Source organism: Bipolaris zeicola (assembly GCF_000523435.1).
Source record: "Bipolaris zeicola 26-R-13 unplaced genomic scaffold scaffold_38, whole genome shotgun sequence".
Taxonomy (NCBI): Eukaryota; Fungi; Ascomycota; class Dothideomycetes; order Pleosporales; family Pleosporaceae; genus Bipolaris; species Bipolaris zeicola.
In genome coordinates, this window is record NW_006912087.1 from 66591 (window position 1) to 88593 (window position 22003).

At 52.2% G+C, this 22003-nt stretch overlaps 7 protein-coding genes across 7 annotated transcripts; 4 read left to right on the forward strand and 3 right to left on the reverse strand.

Moving 5' to 3' along the window:
* Positions 1-560: 560 nt before the first annotated feature.
* Positions 561-3258, forward strand: COCCADRAFT_90796 (uncharacterized protein; the record flags this gene model as incomplete). Its single annotated transcript, XM_007712077.1, has 3 exons — positions 561-808; positions 867-2425; positions 2474-3258. The coding sequence occupies 3 exons, from the start codon at positions 561-563 to the stop codon at positions 3256-3258; spliced, it is 2592 nt and encodes an 863-aa protein (XP_007710267.1).
* A 1034-nt stretch (positions 3259-4292) lies between these two features.
* Positions 4293-9970, forward strand: COCCADRAFT_3348 (uncharacterized protein; the record flags this gene model as incomplete). The annotated part of the gene is made up of 12 exons (XM_007712048.1): positions 4293-4337; positions 4395-4415; positions 4486-4512; positions 4570-4947; positions 4998-6810; positions 6875-7505; positions 7561-8612; positions 8664-8750; positions 8807-8905; positions 8967-9514; positions 9565-9684; positions 9734-9970. 12 exons carry the CDS (start codon positions 4293-4295, stop codon positions 9968-9970), a joined length of 5058 nt encoding a protein of 1685 aa, XP_007710238.1.
* A 1062-nt stretch (positions 9971-11032) lies between these two features.
* On the forward strand, positions 11033-11861 carry COCCADRAFT_90768 (uncharacterized protein; the record flags this gene model as incomplete). The annotated part of the gene is made up of 2 exons (XM_007712078.1): positions 11033-11219; positions 11278-11861. 2 exons carry the CDS (start codon positions 11033-11035, stop codon positions 11859-11861), a joined length of 771 nt encoding a protein of 256 aa, XP_007710268.1.
* A 400-nt stretch (positions 11862-12261) lies between these two features.
* COCCADRAFT_3350 (uncharacterized protein) lies at positions 12262-13173 on the forward strand (the record flags this gene model as incomplete). Its single annotated transcript, XM_007712049.1, has 2 exons — positions 12262-12399; positions 12490-13173. The coding sequence occupies 2 exons, from the start codon at positions 12262-12264 to the stop codon at positions 13171-13173; spliced, it is 822 nt and encodes a 273-aa protein (XP_007710239.1).
* A 1019-nt stretch (positions 13174-14192) lies between these two features.
* COCCADRAFT_35053 (uncharacterized protein) lies at positions 14193-16451 on the reverse strand (the record flags this gene model as incomplete). Its single annotated transcript, XM_007712064.1, has 1 exon — positions 14193-16451. One exon carries the CDS (start codon positions 16449-16451, stop codon positions 14193-14195), a length of 2259 nt encoding a protein of 752 aa, XP_007710254.1.
* A 2136-nt stretch (positions 16452-18587) lies between these two features.
* Positions 18588-19882, reverse strand: COCCADRAFT_3352 (uncharacterized protein; the record flags this gene model as incomplete). The annotated part of the gene is made up of 2 exons (XM_007712050.1): positions 18588-19728; positions 19821-19882. The coding sequence occupies 2 exons, from the start codon at positions 19880-19882 to the stop codon at positions 18588-18590; spliced, it is 1203 nt and encodes a 400-aa protein (XP_007710240.1).
* Positions 19883-20363: 481 nt separating this feature from the next.
* COCCADRAFT_90850 (uncharacterized protein) lies at positions 20364-21168 on the reverse strand (the record flags this gene model as incomplete). Its single annotated transcript, XM_007712079.1, has 2 exons — positions 20364-20988; positions 21044-21168. The coding sequence occupies 2 exons, from the start codon at positions 21166-21168 to the stop codon at positions 20364-20366; spliced, it is 750 nt and encodes a 249-aa protein (XP_007710269.1).
* Between the last annotated feature and the right edge of the window lie 835 nt (positions 21169-22003).

A 22003-nucleotide genomic window follows, 5' to 3' on the forward strand; every position in this document is an offset into this window, starting at 1 on the left:
GCAAGGAGTAGTGGCAACTTTGTATCTTGAAGTTTAGAACCGGGGTGACGTAGCGAAAGGCCACGCTAGCCCCGTCCCATGTCACACATGGCTTTGAGATGGAGTGCGCAATGCTTGTAGTAGTTGGTCCGCACTACATGCATTCGGCGATAAGAGCATGCGGGGCCAAAGGCATGCCAGATGTGCACAAGGATACGATGGACAGGATCCATTGTCCCTGGAAGCAAATCGCTGAGAAGAGCCGTCACTTGGCCTGTTTGGTGAGGCCATGGCCTGTTTCCAGCCCAAGAGACATAATCACCAGGCTCAGAGCGGCAAGGCGTCTGTGGCTTCTCCTGCGGAACGCCCGCCCACGGCGATCCTCCACAACCACTATGACATCATGCCCGTCTCCATCGTCATCCAGCCATGTGAGGACGCCACAGGCTGTGTCTGGTGCCCGCGCTTGCGCAGGTTCCGTGTCGTCGCGAGATATATCTTGCGCCACCATGCTGTCTTGACTGTTTACCATCACGACCCGCACCTTCACAATGGCAGCAAAAACAACTTCCGTCCCGAGTATGGCGGCGCCCGCTTCCGACACCAGACCCTTAAAAGGCACCGAAGATGCGGCTCCACTTCCACCATCTGCCGACATGACCATGCGTTGCCCTGATCCGTCGGCCCATCATACAAACAACAATGCTCTACAGAACCAGGCTTCAGCTGCTGCACTGTATTCACACAACCCAACTAGCCCGGCCAAGGCAAACGAGTCCCGCCCCATGAACCCGCTCGGATCCGACGGCAAGCTGTCTTCCGCAGGCGAGTACCATATACTATAATTACATCATGTCCTGATTGAATTTCTCAGGTGCTGCTGCCAGTCTCAAATACGCAAAGGCCCAAGATCTCCCCAGTTATCCTATTGTTGGGATTGACGCCAAATCCTCTGCAGGAGCAGCTGCTCTGCTAGCTAACCAGAACAAAAAGAGTCCAGAGTGGTGGAAGCCAGAACAATCTTCGGCGGCTGGTAAGGCTGCCTTGCTCGCAAACGGATACAAAATGGCGCCTCTGTGGCAGCCAGAAGCTAGCGCGGCAGGCTCAAAGGCAGCTTTACTCGCTCACAAAGATGGTGGGAAGCTTAACCTGTGGCAACCAGAGGCCAGCGCAGAAGGCCATTCCGCAGCAGTACTCGCCATGAAAAAGAAGGGACTTGGTCCGGAGGTCGACTACGGATACACTGATCAGGGTAGGAAGAATGCCTTCACTGCCGCTACCGATGCCCACTCTGCCTCACGACGACAGCGCGCCCGATCAAACCCACCACCTGCGCCCCTGTACCCTGACTCCGAAAACTCAGCCCGGAATGCGCTGGGTGCGGCGACACTGGCCCACAGCGCTTCCACACGTACCAGACCCCAAGCCAGCACTGCGAGCCCTGTTGAGTCCAACCGCTTGCAAAATGGCGCCATGGAAGCTGCACGAATTCAGCATGCAAAGAGTATATCACGAGACATGTACGGAAGTGCCCCACCTGTTGCAATCGAGACGGATGAAAAGAAGCACAATGCTGCTCTTCGTGCTTCAGCTATCTCTATGGCGAAGAAGATTTATGACGTGCAGCAGCAACAACGTCTAGAAAGCGAACTTGGGCCATCTACTGCCCGCACAGGAGCGTCTGCAGCGCAGAGCCAGCAGCTGGCCACCGGCGACGGCGATATCAAGCAACAGGCTATGCGCTATATCGGTATTCAGGAGGCTGCTCAGAAGTTAGCACAAGAGAGGCTAGCAAAGATCGGATACGATGAGAATGCAGCCTACCGAAGTTACTACGGATATGATCAACCGACTCGCAACAAGCTCTCCCTACGCCGTGGACGCAACCGTGCACACAGTGCCTCAGAGACTGTGCCTCCTGAGACCTCGGATTCCGACGAAGATGATTTCCGTTCGAGGCGCATCCGCTCCCAGATGGAGCAGTTCAACAAGCAACTAGCTGATGTTGATGCCAAGAAACGCGAAAACGACCGCAAACTACTCCTTGCTGCCGCACAACGTAAAGTTCAGGCACAAATGCAGGGTATGGATAAAAAGATCTTTGATGAAACCGGCAGGATGTCATCTACAATGGTGGATGATTGGGATGAGAAGGCGCGACAGCGTGCCGTTGCCAATTCAGAAGCTCGGATGGAGAACCACGGCAGAGTTCACATTGGCAACGGCAAGTGGATGGACCAAGGAGAAATCGACGCCATTGCCCAGGCAAGAATTCAGCCGACTCTCAACGAGATTACTGAGAAGACCGAAAAACGTCTTGCTGAAGACGAGAAGCGCAGAGCTGAAGAAGAGGAACGACGAATGGATGCGGAGCAAGAGAAGCGTCGTATGAGAATCGAGAAGGAGCGAGCCGATGAGATCAAAGCCGAAGAGAAGCAGGGCAGAGGTTAGTATTCTTATTCATATATCTGATCACACCGCTAACGTGCTACAGATGAAGAAAAAAGGGCTGCTAAAGCACGAGCGGCTGAAGAGAAGTTGGCAGCAAAACAAGAAAAAGAAGCAGAAAAAGCAAGAAAAGCAGAAGAGAAGCGTATGGCCAAAGAGGAGCGTCGCAAGTCGAGAGATGCCCCACGAACAGAGGGCGCTCGTGCTTCGCACGACAATGACGACTTATACCAGGAGCCGGGTCTTTCCACAGATGCCCAGCCTACATCCGCACATGAATCTGCTGATCCGACATCCCCCAATTCACAAGAATCTCCAAAAGGGTTAAAATCACTTCTGACCAAACTGAAGCGCCGCTCAAAGCATTCACCTGCCAATGAAGCCGATAAAGATGCGAAAGAGAAGGAGACAGGCTTTATTGGTGGTGCAAGTCTTCACAACTCCACCTCACAGCCTCATTCTTCCGAGAATGCCACCCAGCCAAAACGTGATTCGATAGATGGTTACGTCTCTGACAAAGCAGAGGAACCAGTGGAGCCGGTCCACACGATACCAGCATACGTCCCACATGTCGATCCTGTCGACAAAGATCAATATTCAGATGTCTCATCTATTTCCAGCCATAAGGATGATTTCAGACCGGTTAGAGGCAGACTAACTGGGAGAGTCGCCAGTGGAGGTACCGTAACATCTGGTGGAGAAAGCTTCGAAGAAGCAAGAGATTATCTCGACGAAAACCTAGCCCCACCACCGGCTTTCAGTTCTGATACGGAAGACGCGAAAAAGGGAGTCTCGAGTCGAGAATCTAAATTTCAAGAAATAGGCTTGTAGACTTGTAGTCAAAGGTCGAAGACTTCGAGATACATCCCTTAGGAATGAGCTCCTGTATTTGCCTACTGCAGGGTGCATCTAATTACGTTTTTTTGTAAAAAGAGTGCGAATGCGTTGTACACGAATGTTTCATGTTTTAATGACCAGGAAATGATGGGGAAATACGCCAGGAAATCGTAATCTAATGTATTCTGCTTCTGAGAAGTTGCCCTATGCGTAACATATACGAGCGTTAATATTCGTGAGACACTTGTTTCTCTTTCTCAGCAACTCGCAAACTACAGATTCATATGTATTAGAATAGTCGGGTCAGGAGTAGTGGGTCGGGATCGACTAGGCAGCCAGGATGCAGGTACCTGGAAATAGTTGCTAACGCACCATTGGTAACACCTCAGGCAGATATATATTACTATATGACTATATTGTGAAATGGAATTATGATGTATCTGAACTTGATTAAATTGTGTATGTTTTAAACCTGTGTAACTATGTAACTTGTGACCAAAACTGTACTTTCTTAAGCCACCTTCACTTGGTGAGATTGCGCTATTATATGGCTGTGTACCATCGTTAAGCCTGCAGACATTGCCGTGCATACACAACTACGGCCACGGCAATCAGGGCTTATAGTAATTTCTGGCGAATGCAGGTATTGAGAAGTATGATTCCCCGTTCAAATAATTGCGCATGAATGCCATTCACTTGGTATTGCTGCCTGGGATCCTGGAAAGCACAGTTGAAGAGTGGGTCGCCAGGCAGACGTCACTGGTAACAGCTATCCTTGGACTTACTTGTTTGGGTGCTTACATCATCACGGATAGGGCGATCCAGCGTATGTGGAAACAACACGAGCTCCTTTCTACGAAAAGCATCCCCTACCCCAGCCCTCACCCCGCCTTAAACACCCGTCTCTCATTTCCTATTGCGCGCTTTCGGAGTTGTGCATCTGGGTCTACTTCTTCTCTTTTCTTTCCTATACCCGATTCTTGCGCGCTCTCTCACTGCGGTGAGCTCGGAGCTGGACTGTCGCAAACATGGCCCAGCGCCAAGTTCCATTGCACGTCACACAGCCGACGCTGGTATGTTGTCAATTGAAAGTGTATTTTATGAGACATGCCTAAGCTAACAATTGGCAGCTCACGAACCTGAACATTCTCGTACGTTGTCTTAGCGACAAGTTGGCGGCGGCAGAACCCGCAAGGATCACAAAGCTGACATAGACTACAGCCGGCATCGATATCATGGCAAAACTGTGTATGTGGCTTCTCGACATAGCAAAATTCAAACCAAGATTACTTACAAGATATTCAGACACTTGAATCCGACAAGTATGTCTGCGTGCGCCAGGTCAACAACGAAGCCAACGCGCCCGCCGAAACCGTCATCATCGACCTCAAGAATACGAACAATGTCATTCGGAGACCTATTCGCGCGGATAGCGCTATTATGCACTTGACTGAGCCTATCATAGCTCTCAAGGCACAGGGCCGGACACTGCAGCTGTTCAACCTCGAGACCAAGGAGCGCCTGCAAACGTACAGCCACCAAGAGGATATTCAGTTTTGGAGGTGGATCAGCCAGACAACTCTTGCGCTTGTCAGCACGAAGGCCGTATATCACTGGGATGTCCTCGACTCGAAGAATGCTGTTGCGCCGCGCAAAATCTTCGACCGACAAGAGCAGCTTGAGGTATGCAGACTCGCCTAGGCATCGCTAATCACATCTAACCCGCTGTGCAGAACAACCAGATCATCAATTACGTGACCAACGATGACGAAAGCTGGTCTTGCTTGGTTGGTATCACCTCTAACCCTGCCGGTGGCATTCGTGGCAACATGCAGCTTTTCTCAAAGGCAAGGAATGTGAGCCAGCCTCTTGAGGGCCACGCGGCTACTTTCGGAACTCTTCGCCTCGATGGTGCATCGACCGACACAAAGATCTTCGCTTTCGCAGTCAAGTCATCCACCGGGGAGGCTAAGATCAATATCGTCGAGGTTGACCACAACGCTGCGAACCCTGCCTTCCCGAAGCGCCTCATCCCAATCCATTGGCCCGCCGAGGGTACTGGCGACTTTCCACTGGGCATCCACATTGCACACAAGTACGGCATTTTAATCGTAATCACGAAGTTTGGTTTCATTCACCTCCACGATCTCGAGACTGGCACCGCTCTTTTCCTGAACAGGATATCGGAGGAAACAGTCTTCACTACCGCTCGTGATGACGAAGGTACTGGTGTAGTTGTTATCAACAAGCGAGGACAGGTGCTTCACACGACTATTCGTGAAGATACCTTGATTCCGTACATCATGGAGAACCCGGCATGCGCTGAGATTGCCTACAAGTTGGCGTCAAAAGGTGGACTTCCAGGTGCAGACCAACTTTATTCGCAGCGATTCGAGACGCTCATGTCACAAGGAAACTACGCGGAGGCAGTCAAGGTCGCTGCCAGCTCACCGCGAGGTTTCCTTCGTACGATGAACACAATCTCCAGACTACGTGCAGTTCCCAGCCAACCTGGTCAGATCACCACGCTTCTGCAGTACTTTGGTCAATTGCTAGACAAGGGCGGTTTGAACAAGGAGGAGACTCTGGAGCTAGCTCGACCTGTGTTTGCGCAGGGCCGTAAACACCTCATCGAAAAGTGGCAAAAAGAGGGCAAGCTACACTGCTCCGAAGAGCTTGGTGATCTTGCTAAACCGCACGACCTGAACCTCGCTTTGGTCATCTACAAGGAAGCAAACGTACCTCAGAAAGTTGTCGCGGCACTCGCAGAGCTTGGCCACTATGACCTCATCCTCCAATATTGCAACAGCGTTGGCTACACCCCTGATTACAATGTCCTCCTTCAACACGTTGTACGTGTGAATGGAGAGAAGGGTGCTGAGTTCGCGTCTCAATTGGCAAAGAATGAAGGCGGCCCATTGGTCAGCATTGATCGCGTTGTTGACATCTTCCAATCCCAAGGCATGATCCAGCAGGCTACCGCCTTCCTTCTCGATGTTCTTTCCAATGACTTGCCAGAAGAAGGACACATGCAGACTAAATTGTTGGAGATGAACTTGCTCAATGCACCCCAGGTTGCAGATGCTATATTGGGCAACGAGATGTTCCATCACTATGACAAGATGCGTATTGCTCAGCTTTGCGAGAATGCTGGCTTGCTCACTCGAGCCTTGGAACACAACGATGACCCTGCAGCCATCAAGCGCATCATTGTCCAAACCGACAAGCTTCCAGAAGAGTGGCTTATCAACTACTTTGGTCAACTGACTGTAGAGCTATCCCTCGAGTGCCTGGACGCTATGCTTACAACAAATATCCGCCAAAATCTGCAAGCTGTCATTCGCATTGCCCAAAAGTATTCTGACTTGTTGGGTGCCACTCGCATCATCGATCTCTTGGAGAAGCACCGTACGGCGGAAGGCTTGTACTTCTTCCTCGGCTCCATTGTCAATGTCAGTGAGGACCCCGATGTTCACTTCAAGTACATTGAGGCCGCAACTACCATGGGTCAGCTGAACGAAGTTGAGCGCATCTGTCGTGAGAGTAGTAAGTACTCCTTTTCGGAAAATGGTACAATTTCCGTAGAACATGATACTAATCTTACTTACAGACTACCTGAACGGTGAGAAGGCCAAGAACTTCTTGAAGGAGGCCAACTTGACCGAACAGTTGCCTCTAATCATTGTCTGCGACCGCTTCAACTTTGTACATGACCTGGTTCTTCACCTTTACAAGAAGCAGCAATTCAAGTCCATCGAGGTCTATGTTCAGCGCGTCAATCCTGCCCGCACCCCAGCGGTTGTCGGCGGCCTCCTCGATGTGGATTGTGATGAGAGCATCATCAAGGGCCTGCTGGCTTCCATTACACCATCGTCCATTCCCATCGACGAGTTGGTCGCCGAAGTCGAGTCGCGCAACCGTCTGAAACTGCTTCTTCCATTTTTGGAGCAAACCTTGGCGAGTGGTAACCAGCAACAAGCCGTATATAATGCGTTGGCAAAGATCTACATTGACAGCAACAACGATCCTGAGAAGTTCCTGAAAGAGAATGATCAGTATGACACTCTTGTTGTCGGAAAGTACTGCGAGAAGCGTGATCCAAATCTCGCCGCAATCTGTTATACCAAGGGCCAGAATGATCTCGAGTTGGTCAACATCACAAATGAGAATGCCATGTACAAAGCTCAAGCCCGTTACCTACTTGAGAGGGCCGACTCTGAGATTTGGGATTACGTACTGAGGTAAGTTCATTTATTGCTTCACATCAATAATGGAGCCTGGCTAACTTGCTACCAGTCCTAACAACATTCATCGTCGATCACTTGTTGATCAGGTCATCTCATCAGCGGTACCCTCTTCTACCGACCCAGACAAGGTTTCAGTTGCAGTGAAGGCTTTCATCACCGGTGACATGCCTGCCGAGCTGATTGAACTGCTGGAGAAGATTATCCTTGAGCCTTCAACTTTCAGCGACAACCCTTCCCTCCAGAACTTGCTGATGCTCACCGCTTGCAAGTCTGATCGTGGCAGGGTGATGAACTACATCCAGCAACTTGACCAATACACTCCCGAAGACATCGCACAACAGTGTATTGAGGTTGGCATGTATGATGAGGCTTTTGAGATCTACAAGAAGCACGAGAACCACGTCGAGGCCGCCAACGTTCTCATTGAGCACATTGTTAGCATCGATCGAGCACAAGAGTACGCCGACCGCGTCGACTTGCCCCAGGTATGGAGTAGAGTTGCAAAGGCACAACTCGATGGTCTCCGTGTCTCAGACTCGATTGAGTCTTACATTCGCGCCGAAGATCCGTCCAACTTTTTGGAAGTCATCGAAATCGCCACCCATGCTGGTAAAGACGAGGACTTGATCAAGTTCTTGAGGATGGCTCGTAAGACCCTCCGTGAAGTTCCCATCGATACAGCGTTGGCTTTTTGTTTCGCTCGCACAAACCAGCTGGCGGAGCTGGAGGACTTCCTCCGCGCTACCAACGTTGCCGATGCTGAAGCTTCGGGAGACAAGGCTTACGAGGAGGGCTACCATGAGGCTGCCAAGATCTTCTATACTAGCATCTCCAACTGGGCCAAGCTTGCCACTACTCTTGTCCACCTTGAGGACTACCAGGGTGCGGTTGAATGTGCCAGGAAGGCGAACTCGATCAAGACATGGAAGCAAGTCAACGAGGCCTGCGTGGCAAAGAAGGAGTTCCGTCTTGCCCAGATCTGTGGTCTCAACTTGATTGTTCATGCCGAAGAGCTAGCAGACCTCGTTAAGCAGTATGAGCGCAATGGCTACTTTGATGAGCTGATCAACCTTCTTGAGGCTGGTCTCGGCTTGGAGAGAGGTAAGCATTCCTAGTCAACTTTTCTATGAGACATACACTAATATCCTATAGCGCATATGGGAATGTATACCGCCCTCGGAGAGTCACTTGCCAAGTATAAGCCTGAGCAAGTCATGGAGACAATCCGTATACACTGGGGTATGTGTAGCTATCCAGCCTCACTATCGAATACATCTAACATGGTAATCATTTAGGCCGTATCAACATTCCCAAGATGATCCGTGCGGTAGAGGAGGCTCACCTCTGGCCCGAACTCGTGTTCTTGTACGTCCATTATGACGAATGGGACAATGGTACGACACCCCCACCCTGCATTCTGCACTTGCAAACATATTTAATGCTAACCTCTTCCAGCGGCGCTGGCAATGATGGAGAGGGCCCAAGATGCCTGGGAGCATCAGGCTTTCAAAGACACGATTGTCAAAGCCAGCAATGTCGAGATTTACTACCGGGCGCTAGGATTCTACCTGGAGCAACACCCCACTCTCTTGACCGACCTCCTACAAGCGCTTACTCCTCGAATCGACGTCAACCGTGTAGTCCGGATGTTCACCAAGTCTGACAACATTCCTCTGATCAAGCCTTTCCTTCTCAACGTCCAGTCACAAAACAAGCGTGAGGTGAACAATGCCCTCCACGAGCTTCTTATTGAGGAGGAAGACTACAAGACACTCCGCGATTCGGTCAACAACTACAATAACTACGACCCTGTCGACCTTGCACAGCGTCTGGAGAAGCACGATCTGGTATTCTTCCGGCAGATTGCGGCCGACATCTACCGCAAGAACAAGCGGTGGGAGAAGTCCATTGCACTGTCGAAACAAGACAAACTCTTCAAAGACGCCATCGAAACCGCCGCAACATCTGGCAAGTCAGAGGTTGTCGAGGACCTGCTTCGCTACGTAAGTCGATCTATGATGTTAGTAGGGTGCAATGCTGATTACTTGTATAGTTTGTCGACATTGGCAGCCGCGAATGCTATGTCGGTATGCTCTATGCCTGTTACGATCTTCTCCGACCAGACGTCATCCTCGAGATGTCGTGGCGCAATGGTCTTCACGACTTTACCATGGTATGTACCAGTCATTTGGTATTACATTACATATACTAACGTCTGGTAGCCATACATGATCAACCTCATTGCCCAACAGACAGCGACTCTTGAGGCGCTGAAGAAGGACAACGAGGAGCGCAAGGTTCGTGAAGCCTCGCAACAGAAGAAGGAAGAGGACACGCCAATCTTGGGTTCGCGTCTTATGCTCACGCAGGGCCCTATGGGTTCTGCCCCGTCTCCAGGTCCTTATGGACAGACGAATGGCATTGCACCACAGCCCACTGGAGGCTTCCGACCTTTCTAGGAATATGTAGCATGGCAGATATGATTTCTTTGGAATGCAGGGGTGGCCAGGGTCAATTTTGACTTATGTATCGGCATTTGGTGGGGCGTGCAAAAGCTCGCAATGGGTGCACCCATTCAAGCAGTATGGATGTATTTTAATGCAGATGACTATATGGTTCTATGATTTGTTTTGTTATGGATGGTGCTAATGCAATGCATGTATTGATTGAGTGGGAATATCTCGAGAAAAATGATTTTTGCTGCTAATGTGCAATTACGGCGATTCTTGTTATGTCAGATAGAAAATGCCCTGACTTTGTATATGTGCGACCCATAATGCTTGTTCTGGGAGATAGCACGACTATGTCATTTTTGTTTTGCATTTCTATTTTGCCAAACAACAATTTTATGACAATCGATATGTCCGGAATATCATCACCTTGCCCACCAATTTTTTACTTGACAAACTTCTCTTTATGTTGTCAAACGATGAGAAATATAATGTTGTGGAACACAAAACTCATCATACAGTGGTTTCGTACAAGCCTTGGGAGAAAGTAACCAACAGATCAATTGCAGAGTTCCTTAATCCGACTACATGTCTATAACGTTCATTAATGCATCGGAGATATTTACGATGCACCAAGGCACCGATGCGGTTGGAAGGATTTGTTACAGGGTACCATTTTGCAACCACGACCTAATCGTAAACCTAGACAATCCATTTTTTACTCCTAAAATATAGACCATCAGGCATGCCCCTGTGATATTCTCGCAATACTCACAATGATTTGCTACCTATTGTTAAGCGACACGCCACCCCCTGGAATTATTAGGCGCCAGAAGCAGTTAGTATGTTAGGCGACCACTGGCAATTGCTGATGCATCATCACCAATGCAAGGGACGACAACGTTGTGACTCGTAGGACGGAGACCGGATAGAAGTTAGCCGTAGTGTAGTACTATTTCCTTTTCATGAATATAAAGCGAACGTTGGACGTGACAAACTTGAATTCTGCCCCACATTTTCAGTACTCCCATTATATATCTGCCATACCATCGCATTACTTTAATATTCACCATGCGTTCTTATAACTACATGACCCTGTTCGCAGGCGCTGTTCTCGCGCAAGAAACTGCCACAGTCATAAACTTTTTCCAATTCGACAGCACACTCACTGTACTGGGCTCAGACGCAAAGGCAACTACATTCCAAAACTCCTGTCCCTCAGACGCCGCCGGCATCTCTGCAGTACCATCCGACTTGCGTATGTTAAAACTTCAATACCTCAAATCGTGAACTATATATCCTGATCCCACTACTAGTCCCAACTCCAGACGACGCATCGGCTACCCCCGCACCTACACCCGCGCCTCGCATGCGCCGACAAGCCAGTGCTTCTTCCTCCGACGACTACGTCTTCTGCGAGCCCTACACAATAATCCAAGGCTCCGAGACCTACGAATTCCACCTCACCGACCCCGTCCCCGGCGCATGGACCGTCGACATGAAATGCAGCTGGAAAGGCGAAATGACAAAAGCAGACCTGACCTGCGACGTCACTCAAAGCGGGCATATTCCTGCTCAAAGCGTCCAACTAGCGACTACAAGTGTGCTGTCTCAGAGTGAACTCCAGGAGATGGAAGCGTACCAGGTTGTGAGCTTGGTGAGCGGAAGCGGTGCCGCTTCGCCTGCTTCGGCTTCGGCTTCGGCTTCGGTGACGCCTACACCTACGGGTACTCCTTCGCGTACTCAGTCGGGTAGTGGTACAAATGCGCCGGCAAGCTCGGGATCGAATGCTGCGTCGACGCCAAGTCAGGGCTTTGCCGCTGCTGGGCCCCTGCCTACGGGTGCTATGAAGGTTGTCGGAGGTGCTGTTGGTGTTTTTGCTGTTGCAATGGCGCTGTAAGTAAGGTGTGGTTTTTGACTAAGTATGTGTTAGCTGTTGATGTTGTATACCCGTATAACTGTAATGTTCACCCCCTATTCTTTACATCCATCTCCTCGGAAATCTATGGTCACCATGTCTTTTCTTTAATCATCGTCATGCCGCGCCTTGCTTCAGTCGACAGTGAATGCGTATCCCACGCTTTGCACTGCCACGTAGTGACGCGAGGTTTCTGCCTCTGCCTTGGAGTTTTCACTTTCACTTGGAGATTATCTCGTGGCGACGCGCATTCTCGTTTGCTTCAGATTCCGCAGTGAACGGTTCATTATTCCCTATATAAGACTTGTGGTTTGCCCGACCTTCTCAACCTTCTGCACCGCCAGCCGAGAGTTGTACATTTCGATCTCGACAACAAGCAGCCATGGCAACCCCAAGCACTGGAGTGTCATCCGTGATCCCAGCCAGATCGAAGTTGCGACCCTCGACCCTCAGGCGCCATGCATCCGCACTGGCCGAAACGTCAGCAGAGACTCGGCCCACGGGTCAAGAAAACACCATGGTAGGTAACCCCCTGTCAGCCTTATCCAATTCTCTCCTGCCTATTCTCTACAAGACGAGCGTCTTCTTAGGGAGATTGCCGTGACGCAAGCGCTCAGAAGCCCTCGAAGAGGCAAACAAGCAGCTCGAAGCGGCCAACAAAAAGTTCAAAGACCGCGAGCACACCATTTCAGCGCTCGAAAAATGCAACGCGTCACTCAAGACCCAAGGTGACACCTCCTCGGCCCTAACCACCTCCCTCGCCTCCTGCCTCCAGGAAACAACCACAAGCCTCGACGAGGCCAACCAAAAACTCGACAACGCAATCACCAAGCGCGACAATCTCGCCTCCCAACTCCAAGAAGCAAGGGCAAACATGACGAAGCTCCGGCGCAGCGACCGCACCAAAGAGAAGACGCAACAGCAGAACCTCGACCTCAAAGCTCTTCTGCACCATCAATCCGCCAGATACAACAACAACATCATCATCTCCTCTCTAAAAACAACAAAACCGCCTTGTCGAAATGCAGCACGACCACCGCCGCTCACAACCAAGACATGTTGCAATCCGCGCTTTCGGCAGCTATGCGGCGTATCGATGCGCTCGAGACAAGTGGGGCGGGCGTTGCTTGATGCGCTGGAGGAAGCAGGGTGGGTGATAGTAGCAGCAGTGGCGACGAAGACGAAGACGAAGACGAAGACGAAGACGACGAGGCAGAGTGCAATGACAAAGAAGCAAAAAGTGGAAAAAGTTACTCGAAGCCCAAGTGAAGCTAGATGCAGTGTTGAGGGATAAAGGTGTTTGCGGTGAAGATGGGAGAGAGACGTGGTGGAATTTGCGGAAGGAATAGAATTCTTGGTGGTTGGGGATGATGGGTGTGGTATGAGGGGAGGGGAGAAGAGATGGATGGATTTGGGGGGGGGGGGGTATTGAGGGTGGTGGTGGTGGTGGTGGTGGTGGAGGATTCGACCCAGTGGTGTCTTCGATACTCGCTGCGAGTTGGGATGAAGCACTTATGTGCACCGTTGGGCGGAGCGATACTCGATGTTCATATTGTCCGAAACTCACACTGGACAATTTCCCTTGGGCCTTGGGGAACTTCTATCTTACAATATATCATGACTCTTTTTTTTTCAGAAATGATCCGGAAAATACTCAAAAAGGCATGAGGAGCGTTTTTTTTTTGGATTATTGTTCTAGGGAAGTATGCATGGTCATGAACCCCACCCCCATACAATGACTTCAAGAATTTACCGACTTTTTTGCACGCATAGGGAACTCTAACACACACAAAAAAGGGAAGTTGATTAGAATCTCAAACTTTTTTTTTCGAATGATAAAAAATCAAAAATCTACGTTACGATAATGGCCAATCTGCTTTTATTGCCCCCCCACTTAGAAAAATAAAGTGGGATGGGCAAGTTTGCAAGAAAGATAAAGTTGACGTGAAAGGGGGGGGGGGGTAAATGGGTCTTCTCCGTATACATGACTACTAACACTACGAATGGGTATATAAGACGGAAGATGTGGGAGGAGGACAAGGCGGCGAACATCTTTCAGAGTTGTCCACTTTTTAACATGGTCGAGATGGGTGTTGAAAAACCAGTCTGGAACTGTTCATGTGGGTGTGCAAATAGGGACAGATGAGCAAATAAACCAAAAAATTGGAGAATAAGCGGAGACCAATGCCGCGATTTGAAAATTACAATCATGCTAGTAGGCAATATATGGAGCAAGGGGGGGTCAAGGGAGGGGGTATCTCTTGCGCATACGCGCGCTCATTCGTACTTGTGCAGTTTTTGCTACAGCCAGCTTCAGTTTGGCCCTGTAGATTGCGATCCGTGTACATGGGGATTGCCAGGTATGTTTGGTACGCCTGACACGCCATCATCGAGCAAACCGCTCATGTCGTGCCAATTCCAGTCATTCATGTTGTTGATGGTAAAGTCCATAAAATGCTGTTGCGTGTTGCGATCATAGCGGCCAGTGGGATGAATGGCCGGACCGACGTACGATTGATCTGGATAACCGCGGCTCTGCATGTCATCTGCAAACATGTACGTGCCAGCCGCAGGGGGTGATTGGTGGTACATGTGCGGCACGGCAGGTGGCTGCGTCAGTGGCTGAGTTGGGAGTGTGGGTTGTGGTGGAGGCTCGTGAGACTCTGCTTTTGGTTCGGAGATTCGGACGGGCGAAGCTAGCGAGTCGGCCATGGAGTGCAGTTCGGGGACGAGGGAAGCAAATTTCTCCAGTGTGCCAGGCATGTATGGGTTCCGGCGGTGCCGTTGGGCGAGGTCGGCAAGCTGAGAAAGGAGGATGCGAGATTCAGACATGTCGGTACCCTCGAGTTTGTTTAGACAAACCAGGTCTAGAACTAGTACTGAGCTTGAAGCTAGCATGTACCAAATGTCGAAATTGACAACGGCATCAAACTTTGCAAGATGATCGGACTTGAGCAGCAACTGGGCCAGGTCGCGGCCGGATTCCGAACAGGCGTCAGCCATTGCTATCAGAGCTGGATTGGCCGAGTCAGTGCCGGTTTTGGACAGAGTGGAAGCTCGGGCAAGGAGTGCTGAGCGACACAGAACAATCATGGTGTAGTGATACAGACCGTGCATCATGATCAGAGTCCGTTGGCAAGGGGGCGGGGTAGCGTCAATGGCTTCTGGTTGCAAATGCTGTGGGAGCGTCTCCTTCCACCGGCTCAGGTCGCGCAGGGCAGATGCGGCGGGAGACAGGGGTCCAACGTACGCCTCGTCGCTCGAGTTTGGTTTGAGTGTCCTGGGCGCGCGACATACAGTGCCCAAGAGGGCCCACATGCGACAATAGGCGGCCATGAGGCCAGGGGGGCAGTTCATGATCTTGTCACTGGGGTAGCGGAGCTTTCCACCGGCGACTTCGATTGCGCTGGGGCGGTCGTAGGAGGATACCTGCATGTTCTCAAAGCCGTATAGGGCCCACCACAGCATCCTGCGTGTATCCCTGGCGAGTGGCGTGCTGCCTGCGCTCACGCTGTCCTGGTGCAGGCCAATGGCGTGGGCTATGCGGATGGCGGCGCCCGTCAGGTTCCAGCAGGCGTCGCGGTGGTTGGTGTTGTGCAGGTGGGCGGCAGCGAGGATCAGGGCCTGGACAGCCGTGACGCTCGAGGTGAAGATGACGCCTGGGAGCAGCTTCTGGACGCGGTGCCACCACAACCGCTCCTGGTCCTCGGCAAAGGGGACGCGGGCAACACGGCGGGCGAGCAGCAGCATGCAGGTGAAGGTGCATAGCCAGGCGGGGTCTGCATTGCGGGGGTCTGCGAGCCAGGCATCGTAGGCCTCGCGGAATGAGGGCTCATGCAGCACGGGGATATCTTGGTGGATGCGGTCGAAGAAGGTGCGGATGAGCAGCTCGAGGGTCGGGCGCTGGTTCGGGGCGAGGTGAGCGGCGGCGGCGGTGGCGGGGTCGAGGGAGCCGGGCGTGTTGGTCAGGGCGTGGTGGTGGTGTTGGTGTTGGTGATGATGTTGGAGATGGTCGCTGGCATCGGGCGACGTCGAGGCGGCATTCTTGCCAAAGAGGACAAACTCGCGCAAAGGTCCACGGCCGACGAGGGTACGCAGCTTGAGATGAAAGGCAAAGGAGCTGGCGGGCCCAATGTACTGCACCTGGCCCTGCTGGTCCGGCAGCAGCGAGACGGTGTCGTCGCCGTCCGGGTCGGCAGCATCGTCGTGGTCGGCATCGCCCTGAGCGGCTACAGATTCTGGGAGGGGGATGCCGTGCGAGGTAGCGAGCTGGCGCAGGGCGTCGGTGCTGGAGACATCGGCCTCTGGCAGCAGGCCCTTGACGAGGGCCTCGAGCAGCGCCAGGCGGGTGCCGAGGCCCTCAACGCTGCCATACAGGCGCTTCTTGCGAGGCTGCGTGGTAAGACACTCAATGTTGTGTACCATGCAGTACCTGCACGCGTCCTGGCCGGGCTCCTTGCGGCATTTCTGCTTGCGCGACTTGCACTTGTCGCAACTCGTCTCGGTGCGCTTGCGTTTGTCGAGCGGGACTCGGCGCGAGTTTGTTGTCGGCGCGGGCGTCGAGGAGGACATGGGGGCGGGCGGGATTCACGACGCAGGGAGAAGAAGAAGCATGGTGGTCGTGGTGGTCGTGTGCACGTCTCGACCACGCTGCCCACTCGTCCAAAACTGCCGCTGCCAGTGCGAGATGCGAAAGCGATTGCGCCGAACTTTTCAATCGTAGTGCAGGGACTCGGTGTCGCGGCCAGCCCGCCAGCCCGCCAGCCCGCTATGCTGCGTCTTCCCGGTCCGTCGGGAATTCGCCCACTAACAATAGTACACCACTACCACTACTACTAGGTGTACCACCACCACCTCCACCACCTCCACCACCTCCACCACTTCCCGTACACTACTACCACCTCCTCCTCCACCATCGTCTCCCTGCCCGTGGGCCCTGCCTGCCCCGCCGCCTCCGCCGCCTGCCACTGTGCGCCCTGCCGCCCTGCCGCCTTGCCTTGCCTTGCCTTGCCTTGCTGCTTCGCCTCACATCGCCGATGCATGTATGAATTGTGTCGATACACGTCGACAACCACTGGCACGCCAGCTCACTCCCAGTCTACGTGCGGCTCGGAGGCATGCTTTGGGCCTGGCTGCGCCACCGTTTGATGATGCGGGGAACTCGGATGCCAACCGACAACGAGTGCTACCGCTAGCAGCCTACACTACTCCAGTCCTACTACGCCTGCCATATGTCCCGAGTAAGTAGTAGTATCCACTAAGAACCCTCCTGGCGCATATGACTCGGCCCTGCTCTCCTGCACGATCGATTGCGCCTCCCATGACTCAGCCTATCGCCGCTGCATCCCCCCTCCCAGCTCCCCCAATCACTTCTGCATCCGTCCACCATCTCTCTACCCAGATGTTCCCGTTGCGAGGCACACGCCGCCATTCCCCGCACGGCCTAGCAGCGGCATCTTCCGTCTACCATCACCACCATCGCTATTCTTACCCTTGTGGGCAACACCATTCGCCGACCTTGATTTCTGCCACCCTGCATCCTAACTACACACCTGCCGCCTTCTAGAGCACGCCAAACCCCTCTTCACCCAGCAACAAGTTAAAAATAAAAAACAAATAAAAGACGTACAGCCTCTACTAGCCGTGTTTCGGACCACGAATTGTGTACCAACACCACAACAGAACCCTTTTTGCCCCCTTCGACCTGCATCCTCCGTGCTGCCCACCACCGCCGCTCTACGTTTTGCTAGTGCCCCTTCAGGCACCTGCAGCTACCCTACCAGCTGGTTTCAGAGCCCCAAGCATCAGGGTCCGACCATTGCCGCTAGCCGACGCCAGTTTCAAGTCGTCGGTAGGCCTTAAAACCCGTGTACCGTATCAATGGCTACACTGCACGGTATTTCGGGGATCTGTTGTCTAGAGATCGTCGGCTGGTCTAGAGTCTGGACCATGTTCAGATACCAAAGGCCCGAAAAGACCCACCCGAATCCTTCCTCATGTCCCGGTACTGCTTCCGCGTGCCGCGCAAACTCGAAAAGCCCTCTCTGCCTGTCATCCATGCCTCCATCATACTCTCCCAGCCCAGCCATATGCACTTCTGCTGACACGTTTCTATGCCACGGCATCTTCTTCCCTCAAAGCACGATCCGCACCCACCCACTTGATTCCATGCTCCCCTGGCCGCCGCGCTTGTATCTTGCGCCATCGGCTTGGTAATCCTGCTCCCGATTCGGGGCATGCCGACTAGCACAACGTCATTCCCACGGCCTTCACGGCTCACTTTACCCTTTCCAGCACTGTGCCAATCTCTCCCGATCAAGTCTATACCCACACCTGCTCTCCGCTTCGGGCACAGTAGGCATCAAACGGGCCATTGCAAGATACTCTTGGTCAATCATCCCCCCCTGTTGGAGCCATTGTCGTCACAAGGGCGAAGATCGCATGCACTTTGGACAGCGGAGCAACTCGGGAACAATTACACCGCAGGGGTAGTGCTAGCCGAAGATTATTGCTATTGCTATGGCGGTCAACCGCACCAATGCAGGAAACATGACAACATCATAGCTAATGCCTAGCATCTTCCACATGCTGATCAGAAAAAAAAACCCTTCAGTCTTATGCATCGTCTCCAACCATGCGCCATTTACTCGTCGTCTAGGCATATGCCCGCTTGTCCTACCGCATACGCAATCGCACACCTGACCGCACTTACAATTGCGTAGGGTAGTCCAATGTCTCAATCTTGTCAGGGTATGCCAGACCCCCCTGCTTCCTTACCTCATCCATGACCTCCATGATCAAAATGCTCTCATCCAGGCCCAGGAACCTGCCCTCCTTCCGACCGTTGATGATGGCATCGGCTGCCTCATCTGCCTCCCAGAACATGCCTTGACCCTCTCCTTCTGATTGTAGTGAGCCACCAAAGCCGTTGTACCAGCCGCTTCCCTTACCTGGGCCCGGGATCGGAAATTCCTTGGATTCGACCTTGCCGTCCTTGGTAATAATCTTGGTCGAGCGGGGCCGGAACGACGACCCAAACACTTGGATCTCGCCCAATGGTCCTTGAATACGAACAAACGGTGTGTCCATGTTTCCCCCAGGTGAAGTGGCTACACGAAGAGACGTTGTGGCTACAGCATGCGCCTCACCGCCTTCCTCCTTTGAGCGTGGAAATCGCAGAATCACGGTGCTGTGCTCATCAGCCATTCCTGTCGGCTCGTAGTTCTTGACAAAGGCTTGCAGCTGGGGCGCCTGGCGCGTCTTCTCGGGCTGCGTGTGGTATATGGTCTGGAAGACCCAGGTCAGTGCGTAGATGCCGAGATCAAGCAGGGCGCCACCAGCCAGGTCTGGGTTGACCATGCGGTTCTTGCCATCGGCAAAGCTCTTCTCCGGGTCGAGCGCCATGCTGTTATCGGAGAGGACGCGCGTGACGGGTCCAATGCGTCCAGCAGTGATTTGCTCACGCACATATATCGACAGAGGAAAGTAGCGGGTCCATACTGCCTCCATCAGGAACAGGTTCTTTGACCTGGCAACCTCGGCAAGCTTCCGTGCCTGGGCCGCATTGACAGTAAAGGCCTTTTCGCACAGCACATTCTTGCCCGCCTCCAAGCACAGCATTGCGTTCTGGTAGTGGTGAGAGTGCGGCGTGGCAATGTAGACAACGTCAATGTCCGGGTTCTTAACAAACTCCTCGTACGATCCGTATGCCTTTGCGTCCGACGGCGCGCCGACCTCCTTGAGAAAGTCTTTGGCACGCGATTCCGACGTCGACGACGCAGCGGCAACAACCGTGTGCTTGAGATGGTTCACGCCACGAGTCGTGGGATCGCACAACAAATCCCTGGTACTGTTGTTGTCCCGTCAGCCTGCTGCCATAGCCATCTATGGTGGGGGGTGGGACGTGGTGGCACCATGGCGGGGTAAACCATTACAACGTACAAGGTGAGAGCGATGCCTCCTGTAGCCAGGATACCCCAGCGAACCGTCTTTGGTGATGCCATTGTCGAGTTTGCTGTTGTCTATTTCGTTCTTCCTTGTCTGGGGGAAAGCGATTGGCAATGTCAAAGTGCTAAGCAACAGTAACAAAGAGTGCTGCGTGGGCAGCGAGGGTTTGTTGATGATTTGTACAGCTAGGTAGCTGCAGAGCTCAAACGTCATGGAACTGTTACCCCACTCTTTTGCCGCCCCTCCATTTCATCTTCTTGCCGGTGCCTAAAGGAAACGGCGGGCCGCGGAGCGTAGCGCGAGGCGGTCGCAGATGCAGGGAGGACATGACTTCTCAAGTGCATTATACCGTTTTTGGCCCGCACAGTGTGTATATATATACTATGGCGCGATACATTGTTCTAACCAACAACAGACCATTTCTATTCACCAGTATATCCCAACTCGAGTCCCAACACACGACGCTACCTTGGTAACCCTTTGTCTCCAACTCAACCCTGCCTAACCACCCACTCTAGCCATGCCCGCTCTCCATCTTCAAATATAGTACTTATAGTACACCATTACCCTTGTCCGCGACCCGCACGTGTGATTTGGATCTCCAGGGCACTTTGTCGAACACTCGGCCACCGGAACTGCCACGGTGCCAAGAGAGGTGTTTCCGCACGAGCATCCAGTTCCATCTCCGAGGAAAAAGAAACCGGATTTGGAGCAGAGCTGCGCGCATTCCCTCGGGCTGTTCTTTGGGAGTCTCCGGTAGGCGGTGCCAGAATTGCTAATGCCGTTGTTCGTCTCGACGCGGCAGGTCATGGGCAAAAACATAAAGGGCTTGTTATTGTTCAGCTCTGCTTGCTTGGCTGCGAGCTGCGCTGATAGTGTCTTTTCGCGATTCACCAGCTGTTGTTGCTTGGATGTCAGTTGTGCTTGCAGTGCATTCTCGCGGTCCACCAGCTCTTGTTGCTTGGATACCAATTGTACTTCTAGTGCCTGCTCACGCTCCAGGCACTGCACGTTGCTCGCCTGGCACTCGTCTAGCGAAGGACAGGCGGTCGCGTTGTCTCCAGTTGGCGAGGGGACGGGCTGCTTGAATGTGAGGCCGTTTGTGCACGTGCATGAGCAGTCGTGGTTGTTTAGTGACGGGTCTGTACAAGTGATTGATGGGCTAGCACCTATCCATTGGTGTTAGATGTGCCAAGTGCTACTTTTATTAGGTTTACTTGCCACTCTCACACGCGTACATGGTTCCAGGGAGGTCGAGTCCGCCCATGGCATATTGCATGTCATTGGCAGAGATAGTTGTTGTGTAGAGGGCGGAAACAGCGAGGGTCCAAGAGGCACGCATTGTAGCTTCAGGTAAGTAAATAGAATCTAAAGGATATAGGGTTGAACTTGATGATCGGAACGGCTTCGATAGCTGTGGCTTTATAGAACTTCGTTCTCTATCCATTTCTTAAGCGAAAGTTCCGTCTCTTCATGCGGCATGAAAAAGTATCGATTGAGATACACATCTGGATTGCAGGCGGTGTGCTGGATGTAACAATGAGACTCCTGGAACTTGGCGAAGACACCTTCTCTTCGAGTCTTTGCGTTTTCTTTTTCCCTTTCTTTTTCCCGGTTCTCATTCTCAAAAATCTCCGTTTGTGCAACAGTTATCTTTCAAGTTCCCACCTGCTCGACCACCCTACTAGTCCCTGAATCATTCTATTAGCCAAATCATTCACTAAGGAAAGTGGCTTAGAAAGGAAGAGAACCAAGTATCAATACTATGCCTCCAAACCCCTTCCATCCCGTACACCACTTCCATCTACACATTCCCTCTCTAGTCTAAAGCCACCCGAACAAAGCAAATACCAAATTTCTACCGACATGACGTTCAACTTTTCTGAAGTAACCCTAGATGAATAACCAATCTCGCTTTACAGGCATCGACTTGACTGAGTCTCTCTCGCAAGCCTAATAGCTTTCTAGCCTACACTTAATTCCCTCAGTATTCAAAGCGATCCAGCCGGAATTCTGGATATCGCTACACTGTTACTCGCAATGCCGCAAGCCACAAGCGTTGTTCGAGCGGATACACGGATGGACTACTGCAACGTGAAAAAAGTATTGCTAGAGCAGGGTAGTATGTGGGGTTCGGAAAGGCTGGGGATTAGGTAAGAAAGGCGGAGACGGTGTGG